General features: G+C 36.8%; 1 protein-coding gene across 1 annotated transcript in view; it reads right to left on the bottom strand.

Moving 5' to 3' along the window:
* nphp4 (nephronophthisis 4) overlaps nucleotides 1-26844 on the bottom strand; it is a 312689-nt gene that overhangs the window by 131048 nt on the left and 154797 nt on the right. The window contains exons 9-10 of the mRNA XM_041799567.1: nucleotides 4978-5196; nucleotides 1472-1601 (exon numbers count right to left, since the gene is read on the bottom strand). Of these exons, the coding sequence (XP_041655501.1) occupies nucleotides 1472-1601; nucleotides 4978-5196 (349 nt within the window). The remainder of the gene's footprint in view (nucleotides 1-1471; nucleotides 1602-4977; nucleotides 5197-26844) is intronic.

The raw sequence follows: 26844 nt of genomic DNA, 5'->3' as shown, positions 1-26844 counted from the left end.
GAGTGCAGGCCAAAGGGGGGATGGAGAGGGGAGTAAGCACTGTACGAGTACAGATTGCCTAGTGTGAGTACGCCCTTAAATGGTTTTCCTGTTCTGTAGAGGAAGAAGAAGAACATTCAGTTTGAAGGGCTGTGTACCCTTAGCAATCCACCCTAACCCTCCTGTCCAACAAGAATCGAGGATGAAGATACAACCCTTGGTAGGGGCAAGGTCTGTTTTGTGAGTCTTAGATGCACAGAGTTTATTACAAATATAAGCAGGCCTGAGACATTGGGGTAATCCAAGGTTGACAATGAGTGCTGAAGTGCAGGTACAGTTATTAAACAATTTCATCTGAGAATATTAGCAAATTGTGCTTTGCCCAATGAAAAAGGGCAAGAAAAGAGTGAGCAAAATTAAGAAATTACTCTACGTAGAATTAAAGAAATGACCTCAAAGGCTGTAGTTAAATCACATGGTTAGTGCCTCTTTACCAATCTAATGTAAGATTAAGATTCATTACAACTTATTTTTGCTTTGATAGATATTCATTCTTATTCTTATTAATAATTAATATAGAAAAATAAAATCAAATTACCATAAAACATTCTCAATGTATAAACAAAAACAACACCACGCAAAAACATGGAACCTTGGCTGAAGGTTGTTCAAGATCATGTTGGACATCCTCAGTGTTTCCCCACACACTTAACCATTTATCACTCATGCACCCTTGTCAGAAAGCATGTTAACCATGCGTAGAGCAGGTGGTCTGGCAGATAACACAGCACAGGTGGGGGATGCATTATTTTTACATCATGGCCAGATTAACCTTGCAAAGCTGATGGATTGGCCAGATTCTATGTCTGTCATTAAATGGATCCATCATGCAAAGCTTCATGATACATGTCAGAAAATGCCCAGATCAATCAGCATCATTGGAGAAAGCGGTTCTAGCTATGGGGATACATTTCTGGTTAGCAATCTCATCTGCTGTCTTATTTGAGTCAAACACTTTTTTTGTAAATCTGGAGAGCGCCTTCTGTGCAAAAGGTTTTGTTGAAAATGGTAAAACTTCATGTTGTAATGAGACATTGGCTGCCCATCGAGCTTGTGTTACACACCTACTACGTCATACGTTTTATTGCTCTGATTGGCTTGTAATGAATTTGACAGAACATTCGTCCAATCATTCTCTAAATATTTATTTTTAAGGTTCTGCCCTTCCCAAACACTATCCCATGGATATGTGAAACAGTCCATCTGCCATGGCAGGTTGGGGCAAGTATTTTGATAAAATTGTTTTTTTCACATAGTTGTTGCTGCATATCAGATACACCCAGACTTTATCGGTGACCATAAACCACACGCTTCCTAGTCCAATAAACAACTGACAAAATTTGAAAGGAAAAAGCTCAGATTAGGTCGCTCCTTTTCTTTTCCAAACTACTGAATCCATCCATAAAAGACCATTATGTGTGATGATATTTACCCTGAGAAGGTGATCTTCTCTGACGTGACACATCCTCCTGCTTTGTCCTCAGAGACGTCTTTGGGCTAAGATCCTTTTTCTCCAGACGAGACGACAGCCAGAACATTATTGTATCCCTCGGCTCTGAGACCTCCATGAGAAAAAAAAGTTTCAGACATTGCAGAAAGACTCTCAGCTTCGTGCCTCCAAAAACACTTAATTTGCAGTTAACATACATCCGTTTTTTTATTTTTTATCAGAAAGAAAGATGCTAGGAGGGGACAGCAATGAACACTGAAATTATTTTCAAAAGAATTTTTGAGAAAAACTAAACAAAGGCATTAAAATCCTTTATTAAATAGAGAAGAGTTACATCACATTAGTTTAAAGAAGAGAATAACACCAGACGTCTGATTCTGAGGTTGTTAACACCTAGTATTAATAGGCGCCCTGAGTGACTCACACATGCAAATCTATGAGTACATCTGTTCACACCTGGAGTTCACATGCATATCCTGTGACCATGTTTAATCTAATTAAACTCTAGTGCTCATTTTTGTAGATAAATCAGTGACCCAAAGTCCATTCAATGAGCCTATCAAAAACATAAACTGTTGAAAAATGTGGCAGCACAGAGAGAGAGAGAGACAGCGCCACAGTGCACATGTTGACAAGCAAAGGAGAGGGTGATATACTGCTTCTCATGCTCATCTCAGCATTCCACAGCACTGTAATGTAATGCCAGTTTACACACTAGGGCACCAAGATTAGGCCATAACGGATGCACAAAGGCGTAATGTTAGCAGAACTTTGTTACAGTGCTGTTATGGAAATGTGTTGCAACTTTTCCCTGCATTTTGCTCTTATTCAGTAAGCGAAGGAGCTAAACTCTAGACTAGAGTATAGTTTACAGAAATAAAAGACAATAAATCTGTGCTCTGTTGTGCATGTCCATTTTCCACTTTGAAGCATCTATATTCTCTCAGCACTTTATAATTATAAACAATGACAAACTGCTTTGGGTTTGCAACTCTCATGAGTCCAGGTGTCGTCTCACTTTCTCTGCTATATTAAAAATAAATGTACAGTTCAATATAAGGCCCAGTGTGCCCTGTGTTTGTCAGTACAACCTACTTTAATGCATATACAAAGTTTGAGAATGCTTTGAATAAAATGTGACACATAAAAAGCCAAATTCTTTTTACATGACACAGCAGAATAATATTAGACCAGACAAGAAAATCACTAATATTCTTTCATGCATAACTATGATCATTTGTGTTCTAACATGTTGACTTGAAAACAACTAACAGTTTTAGTACCAAACCGTTACGTGTATTTTGATCAACTTAGAGCAGTGGATCTAAACATGAGGGTCAGGACCCCCTTGGAGGGACACTTAGAAGGGAACGCCAGATGCCTTAAAAAGAACTAAGAATATTTTAAAATGTTTTCAAATTGTATATTTTACCTATTTTTTATGAAAATAGATGCAGAAAATTAGTTGAATATAAGATAAAAACATGATCATTTGGTGAGATTAATGTTGAAACCAAAGTAAGATTTAGGAAATGTGTGATGTATCAGTATCATTGGTTCTAGCATGGCCAGTAGTTACCTCATTTTGGAGCTGAAAAGAGTTTGAAGTATTCATTCCACCCAACTGTGAACAAGTGTGCAGGTGCAATTCCAAAATAAAGGCGTGACATAATGTTGATGGTGTACATTGATGCTTAGACTTTCCATCAGTTTGGTTGGATATTTGATTAACTAATTGATACACTCCTGATAGTTGAATACATCTAAAACCATACTTTAAAACAAAATAGATAAATGCATTCCAAACAGGGATTCCTATTGGTTTCACAGGCATTTGTCTGATAGATAAGAATATTGACAGCCAAAATGTCTGGCTGAAAAATATGCAAATTACAAACTAAGTAAATAACAATTAATTATAGTATATATATCATATATCTTCTTACCTAGAAGATATATTAATATATTAACTCGAAGTAATATAAACTCAAAGTAGTTGTACTACAACTTACTTCCTGTCTGGTGCTGGGGTTGTTTATCTATACAAGACAGCACATGGCTAATTTAGGCAGTGGAATATTCATGTGATCAACGTGGATGATATCAAACAAAGCTTATCTCCAGAGGACTTCAGAGCTACTGAAAACTACACAGGGAAATTGGTGGTGTGGAAGAATTTTATATTTGTCAGTGATCCAGGTAACAGGGAACCTACCTAACACCAATTTTAACACGCTGTGGAACTGTATTCAACACAGAGTCATGTCATACAGAAAGGCCTGGGTCGCTTTTGTCTATTTTTGGGACTACTCCAAGTAAACCACAATGGTTGGATTTTTACAGTTTGAGCAGAGGACACAGTTGAAATTCTTGAGGACTGCTGGTCATTTTGGCCAGTTAGAATTTCAAAATAGAGGCACAGCTCAAAGTTGACAGTGTAGATTGATGCATAGACTTTCAATCAATTAGACTCCACATAAATGTATTGGAAGACATCTGAAAACATACCGCAAAACACATGGGATGAATGCATTCTTAATGTTGAGACTAGATCTCCATGCTTTCTCAATGTGTCTATTTTGCATTTACACCTGTACAATGTCCATCTGTGATCAAATGTTTCATGAAGCATGTTAATCCCTGGTGTAAACAGAGCCCTCCTTTCCCTCCCTCTGCACAAAATGTGATTGTCGGTTGACCCTTTCTGTGACAACATAACAAACAGGTACACAAAGGGTGGAGTGGGGGGGGGTTCTACTATTGATCGCGGATTAGTCAGTGCTGATATATCAAACACATGCATGGAATGGAGCTGAGATCACAGTGACCTTGACCTTAGACAACCAAAATCTAATTAGTAAATCCTTGACTCAGAGTCTGTCACATTTAACAATACTTTCTCCAGGCATTTCTGAGATATCACACTCATAAGCCTTTCAGTTTGTATTTTCATCAATTTAGCCTATCAGACAGTGTGGAATTTGACCATAATTAGAGTATGAATTACTGGATTACAGCTAAAAACATTTGTGGGGCAATTATTTTTTTCTTTAAATGAATGAATGATGAAGATGACAGAAGTCGAGATATTTTTGGCCCTGAACAGCTCTTTTCAAATCATGCCTTCGCTGTGGAAAAATGCAAAAAGGTGAGTCATTTTAACATCCAAGCATCTAAACTCTTAAAAATTTTGATTCTCTCAATCCCCTTTTTTTTGAAACTTAGATAAGAATGTGCAGTAAAATTGAAGTAATCTGAGCCTGTAAGGGTACTGTATTGTCTGGCAGCCCACTAACAACGACAGCTTATCACGTAACTTAATGCATCACGCAATGTCACACAAAAGAAAATAAGAATGTTTTTGTCTTCAGGGAAAAATCTGCTTCACTGCCAAAAGGTGATGGAAAAAGCATCCTGCCTTGACAACTTTCAATGCACACTTTACATTCTGTTCCTTTTACAAGGACGTCCCTCTGCTGTTGTGTTACCTGAGCTGTGCCTGCAGCTGAGGGTGGCACAGGGCTCTGAGTCTTGGCAGACATCTCTGTGCTATAGACCATGACTCCGTAAGGGTTTGGCTTTGCACCTCCTTGCAGAACAAGCTGTATCTCTTCTCCAGTCCTGTCAGCCGCCTCCTGAAAGGGGCAACAAACCCCCCAACGAAGGCACTGCAGGAAGGCCGCTCGGGATGTGGAGGTGGTAGACAGCTGTGTGATGGAAACAGTCACAACATTAGAAGACATGTCAGCATAATTATTGTTTACATAAATAATGACAATCTCATCAGCTTATTTTTTCTTCTTCGAAGTAGCCTGTTGTACTTGACCTATAATGTTGGTCAAACACTGACAGCTAACCCTGTTTTGTCAAAACAATCATTTTTTTCATCAGTCACATGAAACATCTGATGATTAAAAAGAAATAAAAAGGTTTAAAGTGTTTTTGTTATTGTTTTTGAGCACAAATCAACACAAAGTAATAAGGCAAAAAGACTTCCACTATGAACTGTGGTAAGGTTGTATGAATGAGGCTGCAGAGAGAGAACTATTTTGCTATCTTAACAGTTTGGATGCCAGTGTTTCTTACTGTATTTCCATAACAAAGAATACAAGATTATTATTATTGTCCCCAAGGACTGGCACATCCGCTGCGTGAGAGCTAGTTTTAAAAATCATGATGGCTTTATTCAAATCAGATTTGTGCATGCACTGTGTTGCATGAAATGTTTATTCAACCCACACAGTATGCAGCTTCCAGTGCTACACCTGTGACAAACTCTATATGTCCTCTCAACACTGTTATGTATCTTTGCACTTATTTTATTTTTTTCTTTGTTTGTTTGTTTGTTTGAATATCTTTTCAAGACAATTCAATGTAAATTTTGATTCATAGACTATGATATGATTGACTGACCAGTCATCAAAACTTGGAAGGATTCAGTCCAATTTAATCCAATACAAATTGATTACAATATCCCAACAACTTCTTTTGCTTTATAAAACTGCATCCAAAAGGGAAAAAAATCAAAATAGGCTGTGTCTTTGAGTTTGTTATTTATTAAAGAGACAAAATACCAGACCTCCTTCACAAACATTTTAGCATTAAGCTTTAAAGCTGAAGTCTTCATCACACACACACACACCTCTGCCCAGGTGTCTCATTGTGATGGTTATGACTAATATTCAATTTTGTTTTACTACTACATTAACCTTTGCCCTTCTGTATTTTTCATTTCATTGTCATTATGAAATAGTGCTCACAGTTAAAACAAAATATTGAATTCCCTCAAGAAGCAAAAATTAAAGCCAATTTAAGAATTAAAGGAGATTTGATAAAAAAAAAAAGAAACACTAACAGATCTCAGTGTGTCTGCTAGCACAGGAGAAAAATTAGTTAAAATAAAACTGGAAAAAACTATGTAGACATTATTTTTCTTCTTTCATAATTTCTCTTGTTGTGAAAATTCAGTCATGTTGCTAAGATGTTCTATTCTCCACTTGCTTCGTGCCAAGAGTTTTTTTGTTTTCATTTTTTACTGATATCCAGCTCAGTGAATTGCTCTCTGTTTCAAATCATGTTACTGAGCTCGAACGTATTGATTATGTCACAAAATCAGTCATTCTCAACAACACGTTACAGTTGTAAGCCCCAGGATTAAAACAGGCTGAAGTTGCTGTGATGATCAAATGCTTGGCCAAGTTGTGTTGAAGAGAAGTGTTACATTTTCAGGTCTGTGCTGCTTGGTAATGATAGCATCTTAGCAAAATTATAGCTCTGCTGTATCGGTTGAGATTTGTAAATGGTAAATAGTAATGGACTTGAGCTTGTATAGCGCTTTTCTTGTCTTCTGACAACACAAAACACTTTTACACTTCAGGTCACGCCCACCCACACATATTTACACACCACCAATGAAGTCTTGGGAGCAATTGGAGGTAAGCGTCTTGCCCAATATCACATCGAGACATGTGAGTGCAGGAGCTGGGGATCAAACCCAGGATGTTCTGATACTGATTTGTGTGCTGCCATGATACTTAATCACTTTTCTTCAAAGCATACAGACAGGCAGGCATTTGGAAAGTTTTCCCTCCCTATATTAAATCTGCATAACTAGATTTCTGGATGAAGAGCGATAACTGTGACATGCTTTTGTATTTCTCAATATCAAAACACTATCAGATATCAAATATATCAAAACAACATATATACTCCTTATTTTGCACATAAAATCCAAGCCCCACTGCTGGGGTCCATGGAGGGCGAATAAGTTTGAAACAAATGAACAATCTGGGATGAGTCAAAATAAATAAAGGTATAATAATTTACAAATTAAAATATTACAAACTACAAATGAAAGTAAAGAAGCTATTTCTACCAAGAACTACATGTAGTGCACATCCTCTTTCCTTGTGCAGTTCTTTTCTACTAAAACTAATATGTTAACTTTCTCGGGTAGGAGCAGAGCCTACTCTACACTTATAAATAAATCATACGGCCATCCACACAGAAGCATAATCGAGCCTTAATCCAAAAAACGTCACATACCCGGACCTTGCAGAGAGTCCGTTACATTCTTATTTGTTTTTACTGCAAAAACTCACAGAATGTGGCAAATTGTTTCATTCTGCGATGAAAATAAGCAGTGAGGATGAGCCTGTGGCTCTGTCACTCCTGAAAATCACTCTGGATCCATCCATTCTGACAGAGAGCTTCCTGTGTCACCAGCTGTGCCAAGCTGGAGAGATGGAGATCAACTTTTAGGACGCACTCACTCTAAGGCAGTCGGTACCATGCCTTCATTAAGTCTCTGTTAGGGGGCTGAGACAAAAAATGTATGCCTTTATCTGGTATATTTCCATGGTTGATATCCACATGATAAACTGTGTTTAAAGTGAGGATTTGGTGCGAAAGAGAGAGAGAGAGAGGGAGGGGGGCAAGCAGGAAGCAGCAGGAGTGGATCTGAATCATCAACCATCACCCTGCTTCCTCAGATTAGAGGTTTTGCCATGGTAAGCCTTGCACATCACATAACAAACACTGCAGCTTCATCTGCACCGTATTTAGAAAAGTAGAGTCATATCTTCAACCTCTTCCTATCAGCCATGCTTGTTGTGTTGATTCAGTGAGCTGCTGCTGATGTCATTACTCTTGTGGGTGCAATGCTATTTGGGTCCGGCATGGAAAATTGACTACTCTTCCACTCTCTTCCAGTCACATGGATGCACTAAGAAACCGAATTATGGTACCGCTTGATATTATGTCAATCGATACTCAGGAGTACCGACGGAATCCAGCCAGCACCTATAGAAGTACTGAATATGGTACCCATCCCTACATACCAGCATGTATTCTTTTTCTTTATAGCTGAGGAGTGACAGGAGAGAGTGGAGGGAACACATGCATGGAACAGCGCTGAGACCTTGAATCGATCCCATGATCAGTGCATTGAGAACTATTGGTTGGCTCTATTTGATCTTGGAACTCGGAAATCCTGAGTTAATATCTTCAAAAATGTTCCCTGAACTGGCAATTCTGACTCATAAGTCTGAGCAACCCCCATTATCCCCAGTTACAAGCTTGTAACAAATGGAAATCCTTCAACTCGGGTTGCATTCAACTCCGAGGTAAATGGAACGGAGCATAAAGCCTCTGCATATGGACGCCTGCTCTCCCCACTGAGTTAAACCAGTGCCACAAGAAGTCATCTATTCTAACTTGTTCACCTCTGCAGGCAGGGCAGGGTGCAAAGGCTGGATCCTTCAATTATAAGGGCACATTTACACTATGCCCTGTTGCTCAATACTGTACTTAAATCAATTGTCTCCTCCACCACCTCAAGTCCCCTGCTGGCCTCTATGGCCCAGGCCCAACCTGGGTCAGATATGGCCCTCTGAAACTCCTTGATTTTTCATATTATGCAAGGTGGCAAATCATTTGATTGATTTGCATGGATTATCTATGTTGTGTAACCGTGCTTGAGCTGATGCCTGAGCAACTGTACCGTGTCGACGCCCACCTCTTCAACTGTACAAGGGCCAATAAAGTGTAGCATGACTTAGCATGGTATGGAGCACAAAAGAAAATGGACTTGTGGGGGTCAACACTTACAAAACTAAACTGGACACTTTTTAAAGCAACCTTTTAATGCCTACAAAGAATCACTGTTTGCTGAAAGAAATAGTCATGCATATTTAAGTTTGATGAGAGGTGCTCAAAGCATGGTGCAACAGCCTTTTCAGCCCAATGTAAACCTACCATTAGACAGTCGATTAGTATCGAATCCTTTTTTAAGGGTTTATTCAAGCAGTAGAAAGAAAATTATACTTATATTACTTGAGCAAACTTTTAAAAAATCAATTACAGCATTCACAGTTTTCAGTAAATCACACAGAAACCCAAGACACTTCTGACTATCTAAGAGAGCTGTATAAAAAAAAAATCATGTTTCCTTTAAACTTGGAAACTAATGAGCTTCAGCTGGTCTGCATACTCTAAGCTGACATTTCTATATGGTCAATACATTGTGTCTCTAAACACTGGGTCACACATTTAGTTTCAGAGCAGCTTTGTTGTGTCTGAACATGATTTACAATCAGTCCCATTGTGCCTCTACTCCAGCCAACCAAGAAAAAAAATCCTTTTGCTTTAAATCATCCACAGGGGACGCAGAGGTTTGCTGAATCGATTAATAAGCCGGTCAGTCTCAGACTATTGTAATCAATCATTTGTAGTGCAGCAGCGAATACAAAAGGAGTGTGATAGTCCACATTGTTTCAAGACATACTGGGGCATATAAAGGTTCTCTCAATGCTTTCAATTCCCCCCTGAGCATGATTATTACATGTAATACCAAAAGCCAATACCATAGGTCATCTTTCATATAAGCAATGTCTTTATTCTAAATGTCATGCCACATCGACTGAGCAGTATTATGGAAAAGAGGAAGGTTGTAGTCTTGAAGCAGTGCCAGTAAAGATGTTCTTTAAATGCATCAGACCCACAATGAGTATTTTTGTTAACATCCTCCTCTGATCACTGGACTACAGCCTGCTTTTAAATGGGCAATAAATAAGATATTCTGCGTTCACTAGGTTTGTCTAACCAGCCAGATCTGGTCTTATATTTTGGCCTTGCCATATTAGAGATGTTAGCAGAAATACAATCTTCCAAAGGAAAACTTTAAACTTTGTTACAGCTGTCCTCAGAACCTACAACTCTCTTAGCAGACACAGAAAAAGTCTACACAGGCTGAATGCTATTTAACATTTAATGGGAAAAAAAACACATTTTCAGTTACCTCCACAAGGAGTATACGGGATAAAAACAACATTGTTTTTCTTTATTGATTTATTTATTCTATTTCCTTCTGCAGCCACAGCTCTATATTCCCAAAGAAACCAAACAGTTCACAGTGATATGCACTAGTTCAGTGGCAGAGCTTTAGTAGTAGTTCCCCAGAGAGGGAAACAGGGGAGGTGCATGGCATTGTATGCAACAGCTACAGGGGAAAAAATGCATAGGTTAAACATCAGGGACTCAGAAAAAAGGATACAATCTCCTTTCCATCTATGACCACATTTATCATGCTTAGTTCATGCTGGGACCATGAGCTGAAAACTGATCTAACTCCATCTTCAGAGAAAAATGATAAATAAGACAGCCCCAAACAACAACGGCTTATTAGTAAAGCCAATGATGCACTCCTTTTTTCCTTTCACATGTTCACAACAAACAGAAAGTAGATTCAAGTCTCCAAGTGTTTCACTGAAGTCACAAAAAGAAATAGTATAATCAAAATCACCAAATAAAAAGGCTACATTTTAAGATATGAATAAGGATTATAGGCTTGGTACATGTATAGCACAGAAGTCATACTTGGTAGGTACACTGTAAAAAAAATTCCGTTAAATTTACGGTAAAACGCTGGCAGCTGTGGTTACCAGAGATTTACTGTAAAAATTACGGTGAGAATGTATGAGAAAAAACGGTGTTTTCATTCTACAACTGTAAATATTACAGTTCAAACCTGTTTTTTTTAACTGTAAATTTCTGTTAAAAAAATACAATATTGTAACCATTTATACAAGGATTTGCTGTAAAAATAACAGTTATACTGTAACCATATTTACGGTAATTTGCTGTACAACTTACTGTAATTTGATGTAGAAGTTACAGCTCTATTACAACATTTTCTACAGGGATTGGCTGTAAAAATAACGATAATGAAACAAACCTGTTTACGGTAAATTACTGTAAAAACACCAGAAATCCTGTAAACCTAAATACAATCTATCTCAGTAATAAAAACAGTAGACCCGTATAATGTTAAACGGTATTTTATTATAACTACTTAAATTTTACAGTAAATTACTGGCAGCTGTGGTTACCAGAAATTTACCGTAAAAAATACAGTACAAAACATGAGAAATTACAGCTGATGTTTGCAGATTTTACGGTAGTAGCAAAATACTGCCCAACTTTAAATTTTACAGTAAATTACTGGCAGCTGTGGTTACCAGAAATTTACTGTAAAAAATACAGGACAAAACATGAGAAATTACAGCTGATGTTTGCAGATTTTACAGTAGTAGCTTAATACTGCCTTACTTTAAATTTTACGGTAAATTACCAGCAGCTGTGGTTACCAGAAATTTACTGTAAAAAATACAGGACAAAACATGAGAAATTACAGCTGATGTTTGCAGATTTTACAGTAGTAGCTTAATACTGCCTTACTTTAAATTTTACGGTAAATTACCAGCAGCTGTGGTTGCCAGAAATTTACTGTAAAAAATACAGTACAAAACATGTGAAATTTCAGTTAATTTGCTAGATTTTTGCAGTAGTGCCCTAATACACCTACTTTTAACAAAAGATTCAAGCTCTCTGATAAACAATAAGAAACTCTGCAGTTATATGTTTGCAATAAAAAACCTTTCAACACATCTGATAACTTGTCTGTATACTCACAAAGCAGTTTAGATCTTGGAAAAAAAAGCTTGTGTCCAAATGTATGACAGGTAGTCCTTGGTGTAATGCATGAAGATGAAACAAAGTCACTTGCCCCTAAATGATTCAAGAGTAATGAGTCCAGTCTTGACTGAAGAAGGCCTTCCACTTGGGAAGCTTCACATGGCCAAGAAACTTCATCTTCTTGAAGACTCGAGCACAGTTCATCAGGTGTTCTACTTTGGACTGGCTCCATCCTCTCTGCAGGAAGTACATATACAAAACAAAGTTAGAGTGATTCAGTGCTTCAGTTTAATGCCTACACAGATGTAAATTTGAGAAAACTAGGCTCTAATAAGCCATGCTTACAATCAGCACAACAGAATAAAATAAACAGTGTGTACAGTACATACAGATCATTTCTATAATAGAATATGGTGAAGAAACGCAAATGTACCCACAAGTGCCAGCTATTAAGTCAGCAATCACCTAACAACAGCCAATTACTTTTCCGTTATTGATTATAATGAGACAGTTATGACATATTAATTGCAATTTGCTTTTCCTTTATAGTTTAGAGCTGTGGTGCCCAGGCTTGTATCCACTGAGCTCCCCTCCTTCACATATCCAAGAAGATATGGACCCACACAAAAAGTGACATAGCTATTGCTGTAAAAACTAAACATAAATTTGAATTGATGTCATTATTTAAAGCAGTTTTAATTTTGGCAGATATTTTTAATTTTAGTCTTAGTTTTAGTCTTTAAGTGAAATGAATTTTAGTTTCAGTCACATTTTAGTAATTTCTGTCCATTTAGTTTTAGTCCATAAAAAGTCCTCACATTTTAATGCTTGGACTTTTAGTCCAAGCATTTATTGTCTTGCTTAAATCTGGTACCAAGTCATAGTGGGATGTTCTCTGCACCCTGCCAAACCTGGGGTCCCTGCTTTCTACAGCTGAGAGAGAGAAGAGCTACAGCTGCATTGTTTTTTGACAGAATTACCCACAGTGGAGAGATATCATGGATTTTGAATGTCCGACGAAAACTACATTACATTCTAGTCAAAAACTAAACTTAGTTTTTGTCAGTTTTAGTCATCACAGATCTATTTTTGTTAGTCTTAGTCTAGTTTTTGTCATGGAAAACAAAGCTGTCAATGAACATTTTTAGTCATAGTTTTAGTCGACGAAATTAACACTGGTTTAAAGCTACACACAATAGCCCAAACCACAAGTGTTAGCAAAAGACCTTGGTATGAACCATTCATAAGGGTTATATTGTGATTTTAGGTAGTTGAACCACAAGATAAATATTTGCAAACTATGCTCTTTATTTATATATTTACTTGTAAGACCACCCAAATAAATATAGAATTTGCTTTTACATGTAAATATAATATATAATTTTATATATAATTTCTATATAATTTCCCTTCGGGGATGAATAAAGTTATTATTGTATTGTATTAGGGTAAGCCTACCCATTAAGCCCAGGCACCATTTAAGCCCACTTGCGACTTTGAAGTCAATTTAAAAAAAAAAAAAGAGGGGCCTGTCTTATGCTATACATTATTTTGTCCAATCACACAATTTCTTAATTATATGTCAGTTTTTGTTTGACACAATCACATTTGTAGATATTGAAAAAGGCCCGCCTACATGTGTGCAGTCTCAAGGAGGCTCAGATAAAGTCGCCTCAAAACTTTGGTGTTTTGGGACCCCTCAGAATGAACCTCTTTTCAACCATTTTCAGCCACTGACTTGTTAAGTACATTCATATTATGTAATTTGAGAGATTATTGATTTGTTTTTTTGTGTATGAACAGGTAGTTTTTTGTAATTTCTTACTATTTAGTTTTATGTGAAAAGATGAGTCATGCTAATCAGCTAATCACTAGTCAATACATGTAGCCCTACTGATAGATACACTGCTTAATGATTAAAAATGATAAGTACACAAACTAAGTGTTTTCTGATTCATTTTACATAAATCTTACATAAAACTTTGAACAAGAATTCCTTGATAATTCAGAAAGTTTGGCAGAAGAGGAATAACATTGATGGCAAGTTTTACAGCATATTTAGGCTACAGGCATTTCTTTAAACATTTGTTTAATTTTGGTGAGAACATGTTATCTTCATTTCCCTGGTGGTCACTGTAGAACCATTTAAGCCCAGTGTGTTCCATTTAAGCCCATCTGATGTGTTTCAATAGAAAAAAATGAAATTTTGAGGTTTGATAGCTTTTCGCTGTAATCCTGTGTTGGATGTTGTTATACTAACTTCATTAACACGAGTACATCACAGATCACACACTGCCCAGAAGAATTGTTATGTCAGTTAATTTTGCATAATCATTTGTTTATAGTGAGAAAAATGCCAACAAAAAAGAGGAATTACAGCAACTGTCCTAAAATCATCATTGTTACAGCCAGACATTAAATCCAAGTTCAATAAGATATTGTTGATTCACTGTAATGTCATTTAATACTTTTAAAAACAAACACATTTTTTTTATTTGTCAATATTGAATCAAATTTTGTCAATATTAAATAAAATGTTCAATGAAATGTTAAATACTGAAGCCAATGAAAATTAGGTTTAGGCCTACTTAGTCATGTTTGTGGTGGTCCATTGTTACAAGCCAAACATTAAAGCCAAGTTCAAAAATAAATTGTGTTTAACATGTATAACATGTTACTGAATTAATATATGTTTACTACTTGAAAAATGTAATAATTTTTAAATTTCTGTCAATAAACATGGTTGTGGGCTTATTTGGAACACGTGGGCTTAAATGGTACTTAGGTACCAATTAAGCCCATGCCAGACTTTGACTTTATTCATAACATTTCTTTAATTTGTTCTCTAAAATATGCATAAGTAAATAAATATACCTTCAAATGAGGGATTAATCCTTCATTCTAACAAATGATCATGTTTATAAACCATCTTAGTATCTATGAAAAATACGTGAACTTAGATTTTGGTGGGCCTAATGGGTACACTTACCCTAAATGCTTTGGGGTACAAAAGGATTTTGCTGTAACAAAGATGATGGGCGCTGAATTTTAAATCAATCATAATGAAAACGTATGACTCACACAGAAAACTGTATTGGCCCCCATATGGTGTGATCATCAGAACACTGAGAACAAGCTGGACAAAGCAGTGGCATGGCAGTATTCTGGGTATTTCTACATGACCAGATTAATGCAGTGCTTGGTGTAAACTACATAAAATAAACATAAAATGGCTTCATGTTGCTTAAAGAAAGATTAATCTAAAGAATTTATTGAGGTATGTACAAATGCTGTGCAAGGCTTACCATTATTAATCCTTGATAACTGGCGTCTTTTTAGAAGAGTGGAATACCGGAGACAGTATAAAGTAATGGAGTCCTAGTCACCACTAGCAGAAGAAACAGGACCTTAAAAAAGAGTAAGGAAAAATAGAAAGACAAGGTAAAGCACCAAATCATGTCAACTTAGAAGTTTTGAACACTTATGTATGCACTGATTGCAAAGTACTATCCAATTTTTGAATTCACTCAAAAAAGGAGGGGATTCAATGTCTTCTTGTCCCGTGAGCTGAATGTGTTGTCACATCCCTTGTGTTTTGTGGCAGAAGCTACAGCAGACACAAAATGCAGACATACATGTAGAGTGATCCAGCTGTAAGCAGTTATCAGACAGGTGTTGCTGTGTTTATATGTTCTTCTAAAATCAACACTAAGCTGTGACTGGTGCTACCCTCTCCACTTAGAGTGTGTGTTGATCCCACAGCTCTGTAAGTCATCTTGCTTGCCCTTGCGTTTTTTCTGCTCACAACAGTTTTGGTTTAGAAAAAAATGCTGCACATCTATTTCTTTTTTGTTTTTTAAATTTGAAAATTTGGATACTATCAAACCTAAAAATCTGAACCAGAATCTTTATTGTCATTGTACACAAGTACAACGAAATTTTGCACAGTTCCATTCAGTGCAATTATTATTACCTCTGCCAAGGAGGTTATGTGATCGGCAGGGTTTGTTTGTTGGCAACATAACCCAAAAAGTTATGGATAGATTCTGATGAAATTTCCAGGGAATGTCAGAAATGGCAAAAGGAAGAACTGATTTGATTTTGGGACTGATCCAGATCATTGTCTGGATCTAGGAATTTTTAAAGGACTCTTCACTATTGGGAGATAGGGCTAATGGCAGAGGTCTGCGCTCTCTGAGTGCTTTTCTAGTTTATTATTGCAACTGCTCTGGGATACGTGCTGTTTTTCAGTCTGTTAGTTTTGGCTCTTATTGTCCTGAACCGTCTTCCTCAGGATAGCAGTTGTTACAGGTGACAATAACACAGTTATAAAAATAACTGATATTGTATCATATGATACACACGGCTGGAAGGAAATAAAACATTTTGCCAGCATTACACTATACCATATAACTACCTCTAAAGAGGAAAAATTATTACCTCTGTAGGAACTCCTGAGTGGATCCCAATGCTGGTCAATGCATAGCATGAGCTGCCTTGAAGCCTAGCAAGAGGCTCCTGGGAGGATGATAAAAGTAGAAAAGAATTACAAGCAAATCATCCATTACCATCCAAATGAGTCTTTAAAGTGTTTCTGAGATCCACTTACTACAAAAAACAATACATGGGGCAGGCTTTCCACTGGTACCCCATCTGGCAAGAATGTTTCAACAAGGCAAAAGAGGTTGTCTTCTTTTTTGTCGAAACAGGAGAGAAGGGGAAACACCATACCCTTTATGTCCTCTGAGCAGCCCTCCAACTGTCCTCTCTGAATCTTGAGCTTTGTGGCATCCTGCAAAAATCAAGTGAGCTATTAAATCTTTAGTGCCATGACACTGACGTGCACATATCCCCATTGTGCATTTAGGAGGTGCTGGAGCCAACAGGTAGTGCCCAGGACCACCACAGTCCACCACCACACTATCCACCTTATTCCTGGGGCCGCTACTGTAAATGTGAATATGGGCGAAACTTCCGGTGCCAAAACGGAAGTAGGCTACATTAAATACATGTATTCTAGTACAGCAACTAACTATAGACGCTAACAAAGAACGACAGTTGTTTCAATAGGAATTCTTCTGGAATTTGTAAATATTTATATTTTTGTTATCACATGTTCACATTGTTTGTATTATAAGCTGTAGATAAGTAAATAAGGTGGATACCACATTATTCCTGGGGTCTACTGTAGCTATGAATGGAAGTGGAACTTCCAGTACAGTAACAATAATAGCAAAACATGATTTTTCCAAAGGCTTACTAAAGTGATTTAGTGTCAACAGTGGTTGTTCTGAAATAAATAAATATTTGCTGTAATAAATACTGCTTCATTTTTGTTAAATCAATGAGCTGAAATGTTTTAATCATATTTTCTGTAATGCTCAGTACCTGTTGCTATGTTCATGGTACTAATACTATGACAAAGTTAAATATGTCTCTCACAACATGCTGTCCACTGTCTAAGTGCATCGGGGATGTGATTCTTTTAGTATTAATTTATCATTAATTCTTAATACAAAACTTGACATTTACCAAACTGAAGAGCTGGCAACTTGAGTCATGGATAATTTTATAAATATAATTCCCATATTTAAGAGGGATTAGTTTGTAAAATGAGAATTTCAGCAACTCCACAAACTAGAAATGTATCTTTTTATACCGATATAAAGCTACTAAAGTTAGCTAAATATGCCCTTGTAGGTTATCTAAAGTAATGTCATCAATTTGAACTCTCCAGTAGAGGCTAGAGAAATAATAATAATATTATCCCGTCTGAGGTGAAGCAGTCTAACTTTATGTAGTTTGGTATTAAAATTGCTTTAATAGTCACGTTTAGCATCTCGTTTCTATGCAAAGTCCCATTTAGATAGAACGGAGCGGAAGTTGCGCCCATATTCATGGAGGGGTAGGAATAAGCTGGAAAGCCTACTTCAGGGGACTCTGAACACAGATATGAATATGACTCTGAACACAGATATGAATGTGACTCTGAACACAGATATGAATATGACTCTGAACACAGATATGAATATGACTCTGAACACAGATATGAATATGACTCTGAACACAGATATGAATATGACTCTGAACACAGATATGAATATGACTCTGAACACAGATATGAATGTGACTCTGAACACAGATATGAATGTGACTCTGAAGAGGAAAGATCCTTCACCTTAGGTCGCTCTGAAGCATCAGTGCTGCGGCGGGACTGTCACTTTTTGGCTAGGGGACATCACGGTCCTCACGGTCACTCCCACCTCAGCTGGAAAACTCCGTCCTTTTTCTTTCCCTCTTCCCAGTGTTCCCAGTATCCAACCGCCCATTTTTTGTGCATTTTTCAAAAGTCTGAAGTGGGCGGAGTTAGCTCTGAGCTTGGGGTTCACTTATGGTCCCCAACACAGCAAGTGTTAAACGTTCTCCACGCTAAAATGACAGCAAACAATACAAATCAAACAGCAATGTTGGCTGGTCTAGAATTGAAACAAAATGCCTCCTGACCCATTTAACTTCTACCTATAAACACGTGGTGTTACTAAATGAAAAGAACTCAAGAAATATTTGACACTACGACAAAAGAAGCTCTACATACCTTACCAATAGCTCGTAGGCTGATGCTCCGGGACGTCGAATTAATACACGCCAATGTCCTCCTTTGTATTCCATCTTCGTTTGCAGCTCGTTCTACGAGCAGACAGCAACTTTATGTAATATTTTCGCGCACAGGAGACCACAGAAGACACGAAAACGCTGTAGTTTACGAGGCAGCCGTTGGCGGTTTGATTTTCCAACGAACCACACACGCATGCGTATAAGGTCCTTCTTTCCCCGCGCCTGCGCGAAACCGTATTCGCGCATGGCAATTGACTGCAACCACAGTGCGCAAACGCATCTCGAGAAAGCAGCACTGTTAGTGTACATGGAGGGAGGTGACTGAAAACTGTTCACTCTGGAGCTCGTTTCCAAATTGTTCCATTTTTAAACACCCAAATCGCTGTTCTAGTACAGACAGAATAGAAGACGTTCCTGTGTAGACAGGGTTGAATGGCGACGGGAAACAGTTTTTCAAAATTATTTTTATATATTTATTTTTTATATTGATACAACTTTATTGAACAGATTCCAATAGTTAATACAGCATTGGCACATGAAACAAAACGTATTTACTAGACATAAATAACCCCACATACAGGTAAAGAGAAGTTTAGATTAAATTACATAAGGTATGAGAAGTACATTAAAATTTCAGAAACTAAACCATGGTTTCATATTGTTTTTTTTTTTAAAGAATAGAATAGAATAGAATAGAAATCAATTTGATAGACTATATGTACAGTTCCCATTCATTTTTAAAACTGATTATGGAGGGTTTCTTGTCATTCTATTTGCATTCATGTTTAAGTTGTTTAACCAGTAAAAATAACTATTGTATTTATATAATGTATATACTATATATTCAACTGTATTATATACATATTATATATACAGTATGTATCTCTCTGTCTCTCTCTTAATATATATATATGTAATAGTTCTTTCCAATTACCTTGTTATATTTCCTATCGGTAATATGTGTCATCCAATTTCAGTTCTGAAAGATTGACTGAAACATTAAAGTACATCAATGTATTTTGTGTTAGATGCATTAAAGGAAGTGGAATGGCTTTACAAATGCAATGGCATTCTTTGTGAGAGCAATTAACATCATTCTTTTCCAATAAATCAGTTAAACTAAAATAATTGACCACTTTCATCCATCAAATTAAGAACAAACAAAATGATTTTTGGTACCATTCTTGTTTCAATAAAGTTTTCATATTAACTGTAACTGTCCGTTTATTTAACAAGGCAGCATCATGTGGTGTAGCACTGAGAAACAAATGTGAACATAACAACAAATTGGTGCTTGTTCACAGGTTTTGCAGGTTGACAGGTTTTTACTGTATTTTCTACAGAACTTTCCTGATCATGCAGTATTTTTAACCTCTTGTCCCTGCTAAAATTACGGTATGTGATTGCAATTTTTTTCACAGATTTTTACTGTGAATTTAAATGTACATGAGAGAAAAGTCTGTAATTTTAACAAAATACTACTGTGATTTTTAGAGTAATTGCCCGTCTTGAAGATTACAGTATTTTTCCTTTATTTTCACAATCTTCTTTCGTTTAAACGGTACAATTTTGTAATTATTACGTACTTTAATTGTAAAAATTTATGTTTCATACCGTTGCTTGATTTACAGCAATTCTGTGTATTTTATACAGTAATATATGTTTATTTGTTTTACGGTCTTTTACTGTTGCTATTTGACAGTCTTTTGCCGTATTTTCTACGGACATTTTTTACAGTGTATGAGCTGTTGGTGTAATGCCTCACATAAATGGGCTCAATCACAGGAGAGTGACTAATGGTGGCTCATAACATTCAATCTTCTTAATGCAAGTGTATAACACACAATATTATCCTCCATTTACAGCTATCGCTGCAAAAAACAGACTGTTTTCTATATTGTTGGTTTAAAAGCTGTAATGTCAATACATTTTTGAAGAAACTTTCTTAATAATGTTGCTTTTGTAATTTATCAAAAGGCCAGCAAAAGATTCAAGAAAAACTTCATGTGTAAATATTCTTTTAAAAGGTAAAATCATTGAGGTTTTAGACAAGTGAAATCATGTTGGTGTAAATTAGCAGTTACAGGTGTTTGTGAGAGCCCGGAAGCCAAATGGACTGCACTTAAACCCCACTCTGCTCCTTTAATGGACCAAAGGCTCCTCAGCTTGCCTCTCATTCATCCAATCACACTGTGATTGCAGTGGAGCTGCCTGTCAAGGACTCGGCCTAGATGCCTTGAGCAATTTAGTAAAAATGCTCCACGCTAAAGAACAGGGCTGGTTTGTAGGTATTTCTTTTCAAACCTGCCATATGGTTCATCCTCATGTTTTCTGACTTACCAGCTTTAGCCTTAAAATATGTTTCTTAAGATGCAGACATTCTTGGTTTAGGACCTATAAGCATTTGGCTTTTTAGTGAAGAAAACACTGTTAATATTTGGCAAAGAAATCTAAAGTGAACAGCTGTCTTCTGTACAAGGTAACATCCCACTGACTAAGTGGCAACTTCCTGACATTATTCTCTCTGACATGAGAGGTCCTTGTCAGGTAAACAAAAACATGCACATTTCTTTTTGATAAACAATTACTGCTGTCTTTTGATTCTGCTGGGGCCTTTTTTAAAATGTCATATTACCATACATTATACAAAGTAACTTTGCTGTCCAGTTAAACTTGCTGTCAAAGCCCTAAGTCAAGTGTTGGGATAGGTTAATGGAGCTGGCATTTTGAACACTAAAACTGCTTGTGCAATTCGACAGTGACTGCAAGCACTGAGGGTATGAAGGTTAAAAACATGTCAGCCTAGTTTTACAGTAGCCAAATCAGAATAAACAAATCCAAACCCACACATATTTGAAAAACTGCATGGTTGCCATTTTCATAGCAAACATTTGGAAGGGATTTAGAATTTCTTGCTTCAAAAAAAAACATAAAGGATGCTCCTGTCTGTTTGATCAATGTCACACCTTTAAAGACTATGAATGTCTACAAAAAGTATCAGGGAAGCGATTGGCATCAGCCATGAAAGCAGGAACATCTTCCTGCAGACAACAAGATTACATTTAGCCTCAAGGTAAGGTATATAAAAAGATTATCTCTTATTTCAAACAATCAAAATCTGCATGTAGTACGTTCTAACAGCATTTCAGAACATCTGTAAACCTCATTTTCAGTGACATACAGTATAAGCATAGGCTGCATACACATTGTCTGTTTTCCTTTTTTAATCACATTACCAGGCTTTCTATAAATATATATTTTTTGGACTTGCAAGAATGTTAAATTATTTATTAGTCATCATTACAATTATTAATTGAATTAACTCAGATTGTGCTACATTGCTTTGACAAATGCTATCATGAAACAGTCCTATGCATAGAAGTGTTTGGGGTTCTTTTTTAATTTGATTTTAGTACAGGGGAAGCTGGAGGGATGTGAGAAAGTTTCACTGAATGACACAGAGTGTCCTAGTAACCATAGCAACTCACTTGGATCTGCCTGCATGAAAGCAAGAAAGAGATTACTGACTGATCTTTCCCAGCTTCATGTACAGAACCAACATGCGGTAGCCTCCATGGCTGAAACATGAAGGCAATGTGGAAGTGCAGAAAACTGCTGTTCATGGAGTGTCCCCTAAGGCTGGCTGGAGACCACTGGAAGTCACATACAAATCCCATGTTAAAATGCAGATTTTTACAGCAGAAATAAACATGTTTACTGCCTGGTTCAATCCAGTGATTTTGATTGGAATAGTTCATGCCTTTAAGGGCAAAAAGTACACAACAACTGTACTCAAGTAAAAGTACAGTTACTCTGGTTAAAATGGATTTGGACTGGGCAATTAATTACATATTAGATTAAATTGCAATATGGCCTGCTGCAATTTTCAAATTGCAGAAGTAGCAATATTTCTTTAACTTAAAATGTGTCAAAATACCGGTTTAATAAAACATTTTTTGCAGCAGCAGCAGAGGTTTTATGCACATTATGCAAACATTCAAGTGTCAATTTTTACCTCCGCCAAGGAGGTTATGTGATGGGGTGGGTTTGTTAGTTTGTTAGTTTGTTAGCAACATAACTCAAAAATTTGTGGACGCATTTTGATGAAATTTCCAGGAAATGTCAAAAATGGCATAAGGAAGAACTGATTAGATTTTGGAAGTGATCCGGATCACCGTCTGGATTCTGTACTCTTGGGAGATAGGGCTAATGGAGGAGGTCTACGCTCTCTGAGTGCTTTTCTAGTTCTATAATGGTTTACAAAAATACTCCTTTTTGTGTTTTATGTATGTTTTTCTTAATCAAAATGAGAGACATAAAAATGATAATGCCCTTAAAAAAAGCAAATGACATCTCATTTGCAATACGAGCAAAAACAGTTAGCTCATTCTATCTAAAACTGATGAAGCCTAGCGTTACTTCATGAAAGTCATACCCCAGCAGCAATCAGCTGGTAGCCAGCCTCACCTCCCCCACCCCAGCCACCTCCTTTATAGCTTAAAGCTTGTTGCACCACCATATTCAGATTCATACTAATATGGATTCATTACTTCTGAAAGAATTTCATTTTTTTCAATACACCTGGTCTTATTTATAGAATTATTTATTGCTTGAATTTGTCAAAAAAAATACACAAGATTTACCCAAGAATAATCACATATTAAAACACAATCGCAATATTTGGGAAAATAATCGCAACTCGATTATTTTTGCAAACCGTTCAGCCCTAAAATGGATTAAAGTAAAAGTAAAAGGTCTGGTCTTTAAATCTATTCCAGTCAAAATTAAAAAAAAAGTGTCTACTTTAAAGTTTACTGAGTATTGAGTAGCTACTGAGGAGTTGTACAGTATGACCTTTCCTCACAGAACAACAAGAGCACAGATCTACAACCAAGTTGTTCGAGTAAAGTCACACCTATGTAATAAAGTAAAATACACAGCAAAATTGACATTGTTAATGAAACTCATACAGAGTTAAATTCAACATTTTAAAGGTGTGTTTATTTGTCCACACCACATATATTTCAACTACACTTTTGAACATGTTCATATTTTACTATAATGCAGAGCTGCAGTAACTCTTGAAAAATCTGTGGCAAGATGGGTCTCCTCTGTCACGAACATAACCAAGAGTCAACCTGAGAGCAAAGCAATGCATGCATACAATATAAACTACACATCCTTTAGGAACACTTAAAGTTGCAGGCGGGAACTCAAACCCAGTGGATAACTTCTCTCATGGTGTAGATGCATCTTAAATAAAAAAACAACAATCCAGCAAAAACATGAGCAAAAAGCACCAGCAGGGATCATTGTACAACAGGTGACACCCAAAAACATAAACATTCTGCCAAAGGGCATGATGGGAACCCACACATCCTCCCAGATTTTAAATTGTAGTAGGCAGAGCTTAGATGAATTGACTCTTTACAGAGTTGAACTAATACTGCAGGATCAACATTGTCAAATAATGCCAGCACAGAAGAGCATTCCAGTCAAAATTACACTTTGGGAGTTAAAAGCAACTCTAAATCCTGAGATATCAACACTCCAGTTCTTGCTGTTTAGGGATGTGATGGGGAATCATTCTCTCTCTATGTGAGAGAATTTTACTTAAGTAGAAGCACAATTACTCTGGTTAAAATGTACTTAAGTAGAAGAAGAAGTACTGATTCAAAATTGCGCTTAAAAAGAAGTAAAAAGTACTAAAAAAAAAACCTGACTCAATTGCAGTATTTTATGTAAATGTAATTAGTTACTATCCACCCCTGGTTACAGATTTGAAATACATGGGAACAAAGCACCACTGTTGCTGTGCTTCTAACAGCCACTCGTGTTGTTTGTATGGTTGATTGGAACTTCAAGTATTTTCATAAATTCTAGTTCAAGATCTGCTGTAAATGTCTATATTCAATACAGCAGCTGATAAATCCCCCTTTAAAAGGTGTTTTTATGGAAATCCATGATGCAATCAGGTTTGCTCTTCATGTCTGAAATCCCAAAACAATAAGTAATTATCAAATCCCTGATGAATAAATACTGGTCATTCATATATATGTGATTAAGCAGAAAGAGGGCAACAATCATATCAGTACTCTGTCCTGTTGAAATGCATTTTATGTGCATCTCAGACAGACCCCTACAATAGTTGAAACATCAGATGCAGATCAATACTCAATTTCTCTCAACAAGTTTTTTTCACACTACAATTTTCCCCTCAAGTAGCACAGATACTAAAAGCCATGTCTTTGAATTGTTACTCCAGACATATACAGCTGCCATAACTGAGGCATTGCCAGTTCTATAATCTAATGGGACTAAATTAAACTGATTGTTCATAAGTGATTAAATCATTTAAGTCTACTTTTAAAGCAATTTATTTGCAAGGACTTGCCGGTAAAAAGAAAGTGACGCATTTTATCCAGTGTGTCACTTTTTTCATGTCCTCACTGACACCAGCCTGTCTGCGCTCCCACAAAACATGAGGAAACGAGCAAAACGAGTGAGAAGAACACGCTCACCACTTACTTCTCTGATATTCAGTGAATACATTGGGTTGCAGGGATCGTTTGGGAATAGCGATGCTGGCTGAACTAAGGAATGAGGCAAACAAAGGACCAATCAGAGGCCTCTTCTGCAGGGACGCCTATAGCCTGGGAAAAAGCTTTTATCTGTTCGACTGCAATGCTTATCACAGACTTTCAGTCTTCCAATCATAGGAAAGTGAGAATAACTCTGTGCAAAATTGCACTGAGTAACTGCAAGTAAGGATAAAAAGGAAGAAAGAAAAAAGTCACACTGCCATTGAAGCTTTACGTTTAACAAAGTGTGTCTTTAAATACATGTGAAGTGAACATCCATGACTGGGATCAAACAAGTGGTAGCTCAATGGTCAAAATGTGCAAGAATGATTCCTGTTAACACAACAATGAGACTAATGAATGCACATAGAAATATAAGAACTCCTTTTTGAGATAGAGCTGCCAGCAACATGAATTCCTATCATGATTGTAGTGCAGTAGTTTTAAAGTACTTTGAAATGGTGTGATCTACATATGAAGTGCATGAAGCACTGACAGCTTGGGCTGGCAAACAATGGTACAAAAGGAATCTCAAAGAGACTATTTAGTTGTGCTCGGAGTAAACAAACAGAGACAATAGTTTCTGAGCGAGGCAGAAAATTCACATTATGCATAATCCTTTTACAAAAAAACACTCCGGAACGTTCTAAGGCACACATGAGCTTAAGAACAGCAATATGCAGTTTGTTGATTATTTGAAACCAGAATCAATGTGATGTCAACCTGCAGATGGAGGCAGTTTAATGGCATTGTGGGAAGGATAAAGTGCTGAACGAGGTTGTTAGCTGATGTGTGCATGTGTTGAAGGCCTCCAGTGAGAAAAGAGATGCCCACAGGGTAAGACACATCGACTCATTCTTAGCACCACAGTAACTCAGTGAGTCTTCATCAATTGTAAAGCCTGCTGGTGACACCAAAGAGACGTTAAATCAATTACATTTTACTTCAGTGAAATTAAGTACACCTCCTTGCACTTGCACTGTTTTTGGGCAGGAAACATTTCAATTAATCTGGGAATTTGCTCTTTGAGTTAAAAGTTGCTTTTAAAACCGTTTGCTGTGGCACTTGTCATTATGTCAGACAAGGCAGAATGATCAATAGCCAATTTCCCCAAAGTGATTACACTGCTGATTTGAGTGTTAAAGGACATATATAAAATAGGAGTCATCAACTTTCACCAAGAGAGCAACAAAGCACTTGTTTCAACAGTGAACCTGGGAAAAGAGAACAGAACGAAACAGCACCCTAAGGCAAAAACAAGGAAGCAGCAAACTTTTTCATAAAGTTCTATTGAAAACAATAACAGGCGATGTCACCGCACACATAATTGCTTCAACTGGTAAAGTGTTTTCCAAGGGAGGAATCCATCAACCTTGTTGGGAAGAGTAAAATATAATACTGCAGCTTCTCCAAAGAAAAAAAACATCTCTGTTCAAATACACAGCACTATGGAAGTCCATGTCTATAACTTGAAGTGAGAAAGGAAATTATCAATTTTTCAGGGAACACAATGGGGGGGGGGGGTGGTAAACAGAGGAGAATCACAGGGATGCACATATTGCGTTTTGCAAACTGATAACAGATGAGACTCCATTTTTTAGAAGATGAGAGGACCTGGAAGCAAAGGCAACCAGTCAGATTCAACACTTACTAAAACTGCTTTGTTCATCTGAATTTTCCCAAATA

The sequence above is a fragment of the Cheilinus undulatus genome, linkage group 11 (assembly GCF_018320785.1).
Source record: "Cheilinus undulatus linkage group 11, ASM1832078v1, whole genome shotgun sequence".
NCBI lineage: Eukaryota > Metazoa > Chordata > Actinopteri > Labriformes > Labridae > Cheilinus > Cheilinus undulatus.
This window is presented reverse-complemented; position numbering and strand designations above follow the sequence as displayed.